Source organism: Aulonocara sp. 'chitande type north' Nkhata Bay, linkage group LG16, assembly GCF_057382095.1.
Source record: "Aulonocara sp. 'chitande type north' Nkhata Bay isolate Kocher_YH1m ecotype deep benthic linkage group LG16, A_spYH_male_GT1.1, whole genome shotgun sequence".
In the NCBI taxonomy this organism is placed as follows: domain Eukaryota; kingdom Metazoa; phylum Chordata; class Actinopteri; order Cichliformes; family Cichlidae; genus Aulonocara; species Aulonocara sp. 'chitande type north' Nkhata Bay.
The window spans coordinates 20,707,735-20,720,813 of record NC_141359.1 but is presented as its reverse complement, the minus strand read 5'-3'; the positions used below and the strand labels follow the sequence as shown (position 1 = coordinate 20,720,813).

At 42.0% G+C, this 13,079-nt stretch overlaps 1 protein-coding gene across 4 annotated transcripts in view; it reads left to right on the top strand.

Annotated features, from left to right (window-relative positions):
- col4a2 (collagen, type IV, alpha 2) overlaps nt 1-13,079 on the top strand; it is a 63,782-nt gene that overhangs the window by 30,732 nt on the left and 19,971 nt on the right. For 3 of the 4 annotated variants that reach the window (XM_086266356.1, XM_086266354.1, XM_086266357.1), the window contains 4 exons: nt 12,136-12,270; nt 12,360-12,404; nt 12,745-12,861; nt 12,951-13,019. In XM_086266356.1, the coding sequence (XP_086122482.1) occupies nt 12,136-12,270; nt 12,360-12,404; nt 12,745-12,861; nt 12,951-13,019 (366 nt within the window). Of the gene's footprint in view, nt 1-9,612; nt 9,792-12,135; nt 12,271-12,359; nt 12,405-12,744; nt 12,862-12,950; nt 13,020-13,079 lie in introns of those variants that run through there. The other variant, XM_086266355.1, reaches the window with a different exon arrangement.

Below are 13,079 nucleotides of genomic sequence, written 5' to 3'. Positions count from 1 at the left end.
TCATGATAGGAACGCGGGGTCAGGAATTGTTATGGTTGGCGATGAAAGGTCTCAGGGCTGTAGGAAAAATGTGACCAGTTTTTCTGGGTCACAGCAACGATGCCATGTGTTCTCCATCAGGCCTTGTTGTGAAACCTACACTGGGGGTGGGCTGCTGAGGAAACTATTAGATCTCCTCCAAGTAGTTTCATATTTATTCCTACAGCATTTTCTAAGACAAATACATGTCCAGAGATGTGAGAAATTTGGCCCCACATCGCAGTGTAAATGTTGTGTAATATATGAGTACTCCCCCCCCCCCCCCCCCCCCCCCCCTATAACCTAAGGTCAAGGTACATTCCCATCCTTTACTCATACTCAGGCTCTCAAATTGCTATAATTTACCGTAAACCTGTGCAATAAACTATTAAGTGAGTAAACCACACACACATGCATGGATCTTTGCCCTATCCACCAAATGCAGCTGAAATGGCAGCGGGTGCTAGATTCCCACGTGGGAAAATGAAGAAAGAAAAAAAATCTTCCATTCTTCAGTTCAAATTGGATTCTGGGCTCAGCCAATTGGAAATTTTTTTGCAGGTGCAGAATGAGACCCTGAGGATTACATGGGTATCCCTGATAGTTATTTGACTGGCTGACCGCCACGTCAGCTAAGGCCAAGATCACAGCTGGGAGTTTGACTATAAATCTAATTTAGCAGATCTGGAACCTTCTATTTCTGTGTCTTTTTTTGTTAGTATTTAACTATTCATCAGCACTCATAACATTTATGAAAAATGCTATATCCATTAAGCTAAAACATACACACAATACACAGAGGTTACAACAATTATTTTTAGGATTTTCTTTGTCTAACTGTAGATTTGGTTAGCCAAACAAAAGTTAAGAGTGGTGTTATTCAGCTAATGGGATAATAGTTGTGCCAGTTCCAACCTCCTCCTGCCCGCCTTCTGTTCTCTGAGATCTAAAGCAGGTGGACGCACAATCCAATAAACACAGTCAATTTTACTGGCTCGGAGTGGACTCACACGTTTCCAAATATCATGAAAAAACACTCAAACGGGGGCGGGAGACTTCCAAATGTGAGCAAACGTTTATGTTTCTTACTGTAGACAAAAATCGTGAAAGTTGCAAACATATTGTTTCAGACAGAAGAAGTTGCGAGCATCTGTCCTCCAGTCTGACGAAGAGCTGATGTGCTCAAAAAGTTGGTTTTCGTGGTCCCATAAAAAAAGGTAAAACTGGAACCACACAGCGTGAAAGCATCTGTCCACAAACCAGACTGCTAAGCTAGCATATTTGCTTTCTATCCCAAGTACCCTTTCTGACCCTCAGGGATTTTGTCTTTGGGGATCAAACCTGGGATCTTTCACTTTGAACTCACTGGCTTGGATGAGCCCATCATAACATGCACTCCCGATGTGAATCTCTCTTTCCACTGCATCCCAAAGGTGCTCTACTGGACTGAGACCTGGTGACTGTGTTGGCTATTTGAGTACAGTGAACTCACTGCCACGCATCAAAACCAGTTTCAGATGTTTTGAATTTTGTGACATGGTGCATTATTCTGCTGGAAGCAGGATCAGAAGACAGGTACACTGTGATGATAATACCTGGGTATGCTGTGATGTTTAAATGATTCTCAGGTGGTACTTAGGGGCCCACAGTGTGCCATGTAAATATCCCCCACATCGTTACACCTCCAGCAGCCTGAACCACTGATACAAAACAGGATGTTTCCTTGGTTTCATTTTGTTTACGCCAAATTCGGATCCTACCATCCGAATGTTGCAGCAGCACCAGGGTCTCATCAGGTCAGCCATCGTTTCTCAAATCTTCTAATCTTCTATTATCCATATATGCATGTATTTCTGTGAACCTGTGCTGTAGCCTCAATTTAATTTCCCGATCTTAGCTGACAGGAGTGGCACAGTGTGGTCTTCTGCTGCTGTTGCCCACCTGTTTCAAAGTTGTGACCTCAGAAATGCTCTTCTGCATAACTTGGCTGTAACAAGTGGTTATTTTAGTTACTGTTTCTTTCCTATTAGTTTAAACACATCTGGCAGTTGTCCACTGACCTCAGGCATCAACAAGGCATTAAATCCCAGAGAACTTCCGCTCACTGGATATTTCGTCGTTTTTGGGCCAGTCTCTGTAAACCCTAGAGATGGTTGTGTGGGAAATTCCCAGTAGACCAGCAGTTTCAGAATTACTCTGACCAGCCGTTGTTGGTGTGAGCCTCTCTGACACTGATAACCAAGCCATATTCAGAGTCACTTAAATCAACCTTCTGCCGCTTTGAACTTTAGCAGGTAGTCTTAACCGAGTCTACAAGCCTAAATGCATTGAGTTACTGCTATGTGATTGGCTAATGTGATACTTGAGTTAATAAGCAGTTGAACAAGTGTACATAACAAAGTGATTGGTGAGTATATAATATGGCCATTCGATAGAGTTTCCTCTTTAGACCTACCAGAAAACATTTCGAGTATACCAGAGTAGTGTAGCAGACATTGTCAGTTTTCCATTAAATGTCTTAATAACTATGAGTTTTGATAGATGTTAGCATCCCCCCTAGATAATGTTGTTAGAGCATCATGAAAATGCCCATTTTGTCCAAGCAACAGATATGTTCATCCAATCATTCCTGCGCTGGTTAGAATTAGAAGTTATGACTGCTGTTTGTACCCTACCTGATTTCTCAGTAATATTTTATTATCAGTTTTATTTATCAGTCATGTCAACTTTGGGGTAAAATAACTTTCTTGCTTCTATTATCGCTCGTGTGGCCTCTCAGACTGCAAATATAATTAAATATTCTGTACATAACTTTGTGCCCTGGGGTTAGACGTTGTCAGACAGCAGCGTTTCTGAGGAAATTGACTTTTCCTTTCTAAAGTTTTATACACACATGGTGCACCTTGGGAAGTCCACTGTGTGGAAGCTGTAATGGCATTATAATCATAGTGATAAATGTAACAGTGGGATTATAGGGGTGTCACACCCGGGATGGACCTCATTAGTGGCAGACATGCGGTCAGAGTGAGGCAGACACACGATACGCACACACACAGGTGGTTGATCTCTGAGGTGAGGGCAACACCTCGTTTAAGACTGCAGACCCAATATTGCTCTTTCACGCATGCATTTTCACACAAACACACAGACTGCAGCTGTGTCTGGCTCACACACACGAAGCTTGGACCGCAGATTGGAGACGTTTCATTCCTTATATATGAGGCAATGGCACAGGTGTCGGGCCCCTGAGACCCCTGGGATAGCGCAAGGTCTGGGCTGTTCTGTTCTCAGCCTGAGATCCCCCCCCCCTCCTCTTCTCTCAAGTCTTGATCTTCACCATACACCCTTTAGCACACATGCAAGCTCTCTCTCACACTCACACAGTTTAACCAGTGGTCATTAGCAATACCCTGTATGGACTGGATGCTGTCAGATCTCTGGCACATTTGCATGCACGTGCAGAGCAAAAGAGGGACCCATGTGCATGCAGAAATTATCTCAGAGTCTAAACACATTAATTCAAATGTAAACTGGTCTTCTGTCCTGAACAAAGAGGAGCCATGAGAAACAAAACAAATGACAACAAATGACCGATGTTCCGAACGTCATCTGTATTCATCCCTCTGTTTCATTTCTTTGTCTTAGCGTAAGAGACATTTTTAGAGGATGAGTCACGGAGACCAGCTGAGAACATGAGGGTTCGAGTTTAGATGTCCTCTGAATTTTGGCTGGAGGCTTGTCTCCATTGCAGCAAAGCTTGTAACGTTCTCATGTAAAAGACCTCATTAGACTTTTGTTTTGTTTTGTTTTTTTCACATGTCGCTGCACCACGTGAACCCTTTCTTAACTCCTAATGCATCATTTTAAAACCGCTCTCATCTAAAGTGGCCATAAGGGCTTTTTAGATGCAGGATGTTTTCTTCCAGCAGGGGCTACAAAAAGCTGACCTCCCTGACTGCAGCCAGGAGATCCAAACATACGCTAATAGATATCTAAACATCATCTACAGATGTTTATTTACTCTGCCTGACTCCTCCTCAGGGTATCCAGTTCCTGGTCCCTTTCTGTCCTCCAAGCAGAGCCCCTCATCCCTGTCCACAGACCGGGCCCCGCTTCCCTCCGGGGTATCATGCATAAGGGATGCGACTCCTGAGGAAATGAGTCCAGGAAAAACGTGTCCAAGAAAAACAAGCGAGGAGGGTAACAGAAGAGGGACTGAATCAACTGAAGTATCTGAGTCCAGTTGTGGGAGTCAGAGAAAGAGGGCAGACTTCAGTGTTTACATGCTCTAAATGATTTACTCCCTAACATTAAACTTCACCATCTTTCCATTCTTCTTCTGCTCTTAAATCACTCTTTAACCTTTCTCCTCCTACCTCCCTTTTTCACACCACTTTTCCTTCCTTCTTTTCTTCTTAGCTGTTGTACTATACCCTTAATTCCTTCCCTCCATTCTTCTTTCATTCCTTTATTATAGCTGATAAGTTCAGAAGGGCTGAGCAGCTGCTCATTTCCTTCAGAGTGCTAAAAACAAAGTGAATGGGGGTGGAGTAAACCACTTGTTCTTACACTTGTCGGACACTTGAGTTAAGAGGGCCGCATCTGAGAATTGTGGATCTTTCTAAAACTAGCAATCTAACACTCACTTCCTCTCATGGAGCGATTAGCCATTTAAGGTGGTGAGAAAATAAGGAGGGTTTGGACAGTTTTAGATCCTCTGTCATTTGTTGCAGAGAGCTGTGTGATATCGTGAATGCTTTAAAGGAAAAGTTAATAATGGAGCATTAGCACCAGTAGTTATCTATTCTATATTCCTATGAGTATGAAATATGTATCCATTTGACTTTTCTATAGCCAGTTTCTGTTAAAGTTTAGACTACATTAGACTACAAATCTTGGTGGTAACAGTGAGCCACATTGATGTTTTCAGGAACAGCTGCAAAAACTTGGCTTTAGATATCTTTGATTGACATACAAATTTGTTTGTTTCCGTCAAACCCGGGCCTTAATCCATCCCCTTTCCTCAGAACCAACTGTTATTTCTCTAGCGCTGCAGACTTTCATTACTCTGGCACTCCTGCTCGAGGCAGCTTGCGTAGATACCTGCTCTCGCCAGGGAGAGTTTATATAAATGAGTGTTGTGTGAATGTAATAAAAGTCCACTCTGTAGGACCCGTAGATGTTTCAGAAGCAGGACACGGTTGTCAGCTCCCATCGTCGACGTCAGAAGGAAAAGATCGTGCTGCATAGCATCGTCCACAACAGTTTCTGTTTGGATTACGGTGTTATTTCTGAGAAGATACATTATATACAACCATCAGGAGGGCAAGCCAACTGTTAGACATGAGACATTAACAGTGTTGGTGATGGTGTAAAGGCAGAACTCAATGGATACCCAGTGTAGATGAAAAACAGACGTGGAAGCAAGTGTGGGAACAGTTCATTTGGAAAATTGCTAATATATGTGCACATGTAAGCTGCAGATAGAAGGGTTTTCATTAAACCCAGCAGCCGTTGATTATTGTTAAATATCTGCAGCATTTTGTACCTTCAGCATGACAGGAAACTAAGAATGAAACAGGAAGCTTTTAAGTAAAATTGGTACATTTGAAATTTTTAGTGGCGTTCTGTTCATTGTTAATGTCATGTTTATTGTTTTCCTCTAAGATGCCGTAGAGTTAGATAAGATAAGATAAGATAACCTTTATTAGTCCCACATGTGGGAAATTTGTTTTGTCACAGCAGGAAGTGGACAGTGCAAAAGTTATGAGGCAAAAATTAGAATACAATAAGAATAAATACAGTACACAACTGTACAGAATAGAATAAAATAAAATACTATATACAGTAGAATAAAATAAAATAAATATACAATAAGATAAAAATAGAATACAAATACAAATACTATATACAACTGAGTAAAAATACAACGATGACAGAAAGGATTATTGCACTTAGTATTATTGCACATGTGTGGATGTGTGTGTTTGTTCAGTTAAAGTCTTTATTATGGAGTCTGACAGCAGTGGGGAGGAAAGACCTGCGAAATCTCTCCGTCCCACACCGTGGGTGCAGCAGTCTCCCACTGAAGGAGCTGCTCAGTGCTGTCACAGTCTGCTGCATGGGGTGGGAGATGTTGTCCATCAGGGATGACAGCTCCATAGGTTTGGTGATAATGGCATAGTTTTGCATCCGTGCACCACCACACTGGGTTTATAATCATTATTCATGGAGGTTTTATAAAACTTTTGTATTCATTGTTTAGGAAACTGGGCCACACACACAGTCCTCCATTTTCAGAGGGTTGAAAGTTCACCAATTACGCACTGCGCTTACACTCATGAACCAGAAGGCCCGATTAGATTTTGCCAGAAAAACTCTGAAAAGAGGATGCATGGGTTGTACCAGAGTGATTTTAAGAGAAAATTATGGAGAAGGAAAGAAACAGCTTGTGATCTGAAGCATACCACATCATCTTTCAAACATCGTGGAGGCAGTGTTATGGCATGGGCGTGTGCAGTGTTATGGCTGCCAGTGGAACCGTGTCAGTGGTGTTTATTAATATTAATAATAGAAGTAGCAGGGATATACTCTCTGCTCAGGTTCAGGCAAATACTGCAAAACTGATAAGACTGCAGTTCACAGTCCAAGTGAATAGAGAGCCAAAGTAAAGTGCAAAAGCAGCCCAAGAGCTTCTCAAGGCAAAGAAAGGTTACAGCCTTTGATTGATTGCAATCAACTGATCTTAACCCAAATAGAGCGTGCTTCTCAGTTATTAGATACAAAATTAATGCAAAAAGAGGCCGGACAGAGGGTCTCATGGGAGGAAACGCAGTATTTGGTGATGTCATTGGTTTGTAGACTTGAGGCAGTCGTTGACAGCGAATGATTTTCATTCAAATATTAAAAACATTATGAATTTGTTTAATAAATTGTGAGGCTATGAAGAAAGGGAACATGCATAAAATCACTGCATTACTTTTGCAGTCTGAATCACATCCTGGCTGTTTGATCTAAAATCCAGTGTGGTGATGTACAGAAACCGTGAACTGTCCAGAAACTTAAGAGCCGAACTGTAACTGCTGTTCGTGTCATTGGTCATGACTTTGCTGATGATTTTTGTCTTAAAAATTCATCTTTAATTAGATGTTCTTTTCATATGTAAAATTAGGGAATCTCCCTCGTAATTCCCAGTTTTTGCGGACGGACAAACAGATGGAATAACAGGGCAAGCTTCCGGCCAGTTGTTTATTGATTTGTTTTATTCCTCTCGGATGTCAGAGGTTTGCATATCGGGCCGTGCGTTCCCATCCTGTTCTTAATGGGTCGTTCCAAAACTGTCCACCCCAGGGGACAGTCTGGACCCAGATGAAATTTATGGTGTCAGACGGGGGAACTTTTAATAGATCTGTGGTTTAGGAATGAGAAATGTAAACACACCCGTGCACGCAGAGGGGGTTACGGCATTTTATACAGCATGTGAAGAGGAGGGATTTTCTCAGAGATTTCCTGATACGAGTGATACATCATAAAGTTGCTCGCTGAAGCTTACACAGATAAAGCAGTGGAGCAGATGTGGATGCTAATATGGCAATGGGAAATCCAAAAACACATGTGAAGTGTCATACAGGCTAGATGTTTGGCAGTGGGAATGAAGCCGGAGAACGTGACTGATGAATATTTAAACTTTCCAGGTGTCACTGACATCTCTGGCTGAAGTCTGCAGCGCTGATGAGTGTGGGTGGGCATGGCCAGAGGAGAGATGACATCATGAAGTGCATAGTACACTAAATAACTGCAGCAAGAAATATGCTAAATTACCAAAGATCAGGTAGTTGCTCTTTAAGTGGCGATCCTTTTTTTGATCCTGGGACACAAAGACACAAATCACTTTTGGGGCTGGATAAGGAAGGCCACTTGGCATAAAATAATAAGAGAGCAGTTGAGTGTAGCTTTCACCTGTAGTTTCATCAATTCAGATGGTGTTCATTTAATTTATATTTAATTTTCTATTCCACAATTTCATTGTGAACAGGTTTTAATGAATATCAGCTTCAGCTGAAGAAGCATTTCCAATGAAAACAATGCAATAAAACTGAGAGCGAGGCACAGGGGCATTGTTAAATTTTCTTGAAAACCACCCAAAGGGGCTCAAGTAGTTCACAAAGCGAATGGGAAAATGAGTTTTTGTGTAAAAAATTATGTGAACAGCTGCTTTTAATTGTTTCTGACTGTAAGACTTCACCAAGACGAGCTGATCCACACCCGCACCTCCGCAGGTCAACAGCGCCTCATGATCAGGTGCATTGCATATTTTTGAGGTTTGCTTGTAACCTCTAGAAAGTCTCTGCTGTTGATTGAGCACAAAGGTTCTCCAAATAGATTCTGATGTGACATGTTTTAATGACCTGCTTTGTGCATGTGTGTGTGTTTGTTTCCAGTCGTGCAAATGAGTTTATGCCCCTTAAACGATGTGGGAAGTGACTGAAGCCATCAGGTTTTTATTGCTTATCACAGTTTTCCTTTTGGAATTTTTGACAACCACAGTTTCTTTGCGCGCTCTCGTTATCACTCTTTGTGTTACTGTTTTACTTTGTATTTTGTCGTCTGTATTTCCTTTCAACTCCTTTTCACCTGTTTTCCCATGTTTCAGTTTCTGTTGTTTATTTGACCCTATGAAATCTTTTCTTTTGACGACGATAATTTACACTAACTGCTACAAACTACACGTACATCTAAACCAAGGCTCTTGCTCTGGTGGTTTAGATCTGCTGTATTACCTCTAATTAGAATAATGAGGGTATTCAGCCTCCTAGTACGCCTGCTCCATGAATTTTCAAAAATCACCACATACAGCGTAGTAAGCTGTATTTAGAGTCGATGCTGTATCATCAAGCAAAAATGGGCAAAACACAGATAACACAAAGAAAGGCACAGAGCTTAATGTGAAGAATTCAGCTCAGTTCATAAAAATGAATAAAATTAATGCAGTTAGTTTAACAATTAATCTGCCGTTTGTTTGTGTGGGGTTTTTTTTTTAAAACAAGAGGATATAATAAAAGACAAGGAGCCTAATAATACGACTGAAAGACTTAAATTTTGTAGACAGTCAAAGTGGTTTTAGTTAATAGTTCTTCTAACAACCTCCAGAGTTCACTGTTATCTGTTGTTGTGACCTCATTTGATCATTTAATAACTGAACCTGAGCCACAGTAGAAAAAAACTACATTTAGAGTGAACTCTCATAGTTGCTGCTATTATTGGTAATACTTGAGTAGAAATAACTCTTCTGATATTGACTAATGAACTTAATCTTTTGGTCTTTCGTGTATGTTTAATTCACACTACAACAGAGTTTCTGGGGAGTTCATTGCAGTATCTATTTATTTTTTTAGGTGTAGAGTATTCTAATCAGAAGTTAAAGAAATACTTGTCAGCTGTGATCCATGTTGCGTTGTGGAGCTCACGAGATCAGAGTCCAGATGTATGACGTATGTCTGTGATAGAAAGAAAACTAAAGCAGCGCAGACGGCCATTATTTCAGAGACAGGTCTCCTGAGCTTCATATTCTGCTGAAGTTATGACCAGCCTTCAAAGGGAGAGGAGTTGACAACTAAGCTGACCGGCATTGCCTGTGCATGTATTCATGGTCTCTATCAGCGGCTGATTTCTTGGTCATTCTTCCCCCGGTGGAGACAGGAAGGGCAGGCAGACTGACAAAGCAGGGGAAGAAGACATGCAAAGGGAGAACACTCGAGAGCTTTGGAGAGGAGGTGAGGGAGTGAAGGGTGGAAGTAGTGAGAGTAGATAAGAATGGGGAGTATGGATGTGTGAAGGAAATGGTACAGTGTGGAGGACCTCTCCTTAACAAGTGGGGAGGACTGAAGGGAGACTTTTTAGTGCATTTGAGAATTAAGGAGAAAGGAAATGGCGTAGTTCTACCGTCCAAATGAACTGGCTACTGTATGTGATGTGGAACAGGTGTGGTTTGTTTGCTTTACGCGAGTTTTTAACATCCCTACAACTGACAAGCTCTGACAACCACGCAACCACATCTAAAGGCAAATGTATACCTGATCCAGTTTTTCAAAGGTAAAGTGAGAAGCATTATGGTGGCATCCTTTTCACTGTACCACTCTTCTTCTTCGATCTCTAAAAATCCTTTATCGGTTCTCTTGTTAGCCCATGCTGACAGATACAAAGCAGAGCACAAAGTTTATACAAGTTTTCTAGACAAGGACCTCTCGTGCACACACACACACACACATATTTGAGACAGCTATTGGTTTGCCAGAACCATTTGTCTTCAGAAAATTAGTTAATCTTCATTTCATGAGGACTATGCTTATTATCTGTGTGTATGTGCAGAGTTAATGGAAACAAAAAAAAGTAAATGTAAAATTCAGAGCAGTGTTTATCACGCTGGCCCTGGTTCAGGCTGCGTGTGAATGGTTTTGACAGGACTGTCGTCGATGCTGTGCTCTATAGGCAACACCTGCTGGGTCATCAATGTGCACAGACAAAGCACACACCTGGTTGCTTAAAAAAATCCGCCCACAGGCAAAGCGCGCACACACACACACATACACACACACACACTGGATGCACATGCTGCATGTTTACGGTTGCAATTACACGAGTTCGGCCGAGGCTTTTTCTCACACTCTCTGCATCTGATTTGAGCTTGTTTGAATTTTTGTGCGACACTATTTAGGCTCCCTGCGTTTTTATTAATTCCTTTCGGCTCGCTGGTTCTAGCTGCATGTAACGCCGCTCGAAGGACTTCTGTCAGCAGACAAACAACGTCACTGTGTTTGTTGGTTCTCACAGGGATACTGTTTGGCCTCCAAACCTTTGAGAGCACCACTTACTGACCCAGAACTCCAGGATCATACAAAAACAGCAAGTTCCCATAGTATCCCCATGCTCACGTGTTTTATGACCCCTTCTTAAAGTACTCCTCTCATATTATTCAGTTTTCTTCCCACCAATAATCGTTGACTCTGCGGGTCCATCGAGCAGCTCCCTCGAGTGTGTGAATAACTGTAATGATGCACTGTGATGAGATTAAGTGCTGTGTTTTCCATTTTTTTTAAGGGTGCCTTAACACGCCTACGTGAACAGTTATTCTGAGGTCACTTTCAGGAGATAGGAATATAAATAATAATAATAATGGAGCAGACTCTCAGCTGCAGATGCTTCTGCCTCTGGGAGGCTCTCCCAGAGAGATGCTTGCCTTTTCCCTTTCGTCACTCTGGGTATCATAATCAAATTGTTATATTTAGCTTGCAGATTAGGGGGATGTCTGCAGCCTCAAACGCTCTGAATATGGCTGAACAGCCATTTCAACTGCCCTTTCTCTTTTCATTACTGAGACATTTGACAACAGAGTCTGGCTTTATTTACATTAACTTAATCTCCTCGCTGCCCTATCGCTGTCCTAAAATAACAGTGTGCACAGCTCTTAGAAGCTCTCAGGTCCTGCACGTGCCACATTTCCAGCTGATGTTTATCATGTTTGAACTGTTTCCAGGCAGATATTTCTGTGAGTGTGGTTTAGTCTGTTCATTTAAAGTTAAAAAGAGCTAACATGAGTGAAGAGGCATGTTAGTGGGTATTTGCAGTATAAAGTTTAGCCACTGGGTGGGTGCAAAGAGAAGGGGAAAGGTACGGAAAAAGATGGGGAAGTGTATGTCTCCCCCTGGTGATCTAAACCAAAATTCCAACTGGAAGTTTGAAAAATAAAAAATAGTGTGGAGAAGAGAAACACTGGGAATTATTATTGAATCAGAATGCAGCTTGACACATTTCTGTTGCATTGTTGTGATGCTTTGGTGCCTTTGTTTTTTTTGTATCTCTTGATAACACTTGTCTTATTCTCATTATTTTGTTTCCTTATGGAATTAAAACCAGGTAAGTAAGCGATTTCTTTGCTCTCACCCTTGTTGCTAACAGAGATATGACCAGTGTTAGCTTTAACAGTCATGACTGAAACAAAAGAAGATAACTGACAATTTATTCTTAAAAGTTTTTTTTTCATATATGAAGTTTATTTGATGTGTTGCATCCTTGACTTCAAATTTATCAACTCTGTTTTTCCTATCTTTCCAATTTCAGGGCCGTCCTGGGCCTCTTGGTCCGCAGGGCCCACAGGGGCCACCTGGGCGAACAGGAGATGAAGGCATCCAAGGCCCAAAGGGGCAGAAAGGCGACCGTGGTCGTGATGGAAACATAGGTCCTAAAGGAAGCGTGGTAAGTGCTCATGTCTCATCTCTGTAAACTATTAAACACATGACAATGACAGCTATTTTGTTTAATGTGCAATTCTTGTTGCTCCACAGGGAATGACTGGCATACCTGGCTTCTCTGGCATCAACGGTATTCCTGTGAGTACACCATGCTGTCGGGATGAACGTTGTGGGAGAGTGTTCAGTTTAATTGAATTCAAAATAATGTATACAACACCAAATTAGACCAACAGTTGCCTCAGTGCACTTATTGCATATTGTAAGGTAGACCCTACAATAATACATGCAGAGAAAAACCCAACAATCATATGAGCCCCTATGAGCAAGCACTTTGGCGAGAGTGGGAAGGAAAAACTCCCTTTTAACAGGAAGAAACCTCCAGCAGGACCAGGCTCAGGGAGGGCGGCCATCTGCCGCGACTGGTTGGGGTGAGAGAAGGAAAACAGTGTTGATTCTGCTTGTGTCGCTCTCTCTGCAGGGACACCCAGGACAAGCTGGGCCCAGAGGGAAGCCAGGTGCAGATGGCTGTAACGGGACTCATGGAGATTCAGGGGCACCAGGATTTCCCGGCTCTCAAGGCTCCCAAGGTTTTCCTGTGCGTAATGCCAAGTCTGCTTAGATAGTTATTAATACAAAGAGACTGATGTCCCGTAAGTTACTGTATATTTTGTTTTCAACTCTCAGGGACAACCAGGCAGGAAAGGAGAGAAGGGAGACAATCTGGAGATCAGTGTGTACATGCGGCGATTCAGGGTGAGAAAGAGGACTCCACACCAAACCTGCCTTTTCTTTAGGAGAACATCCGAGTGTAAC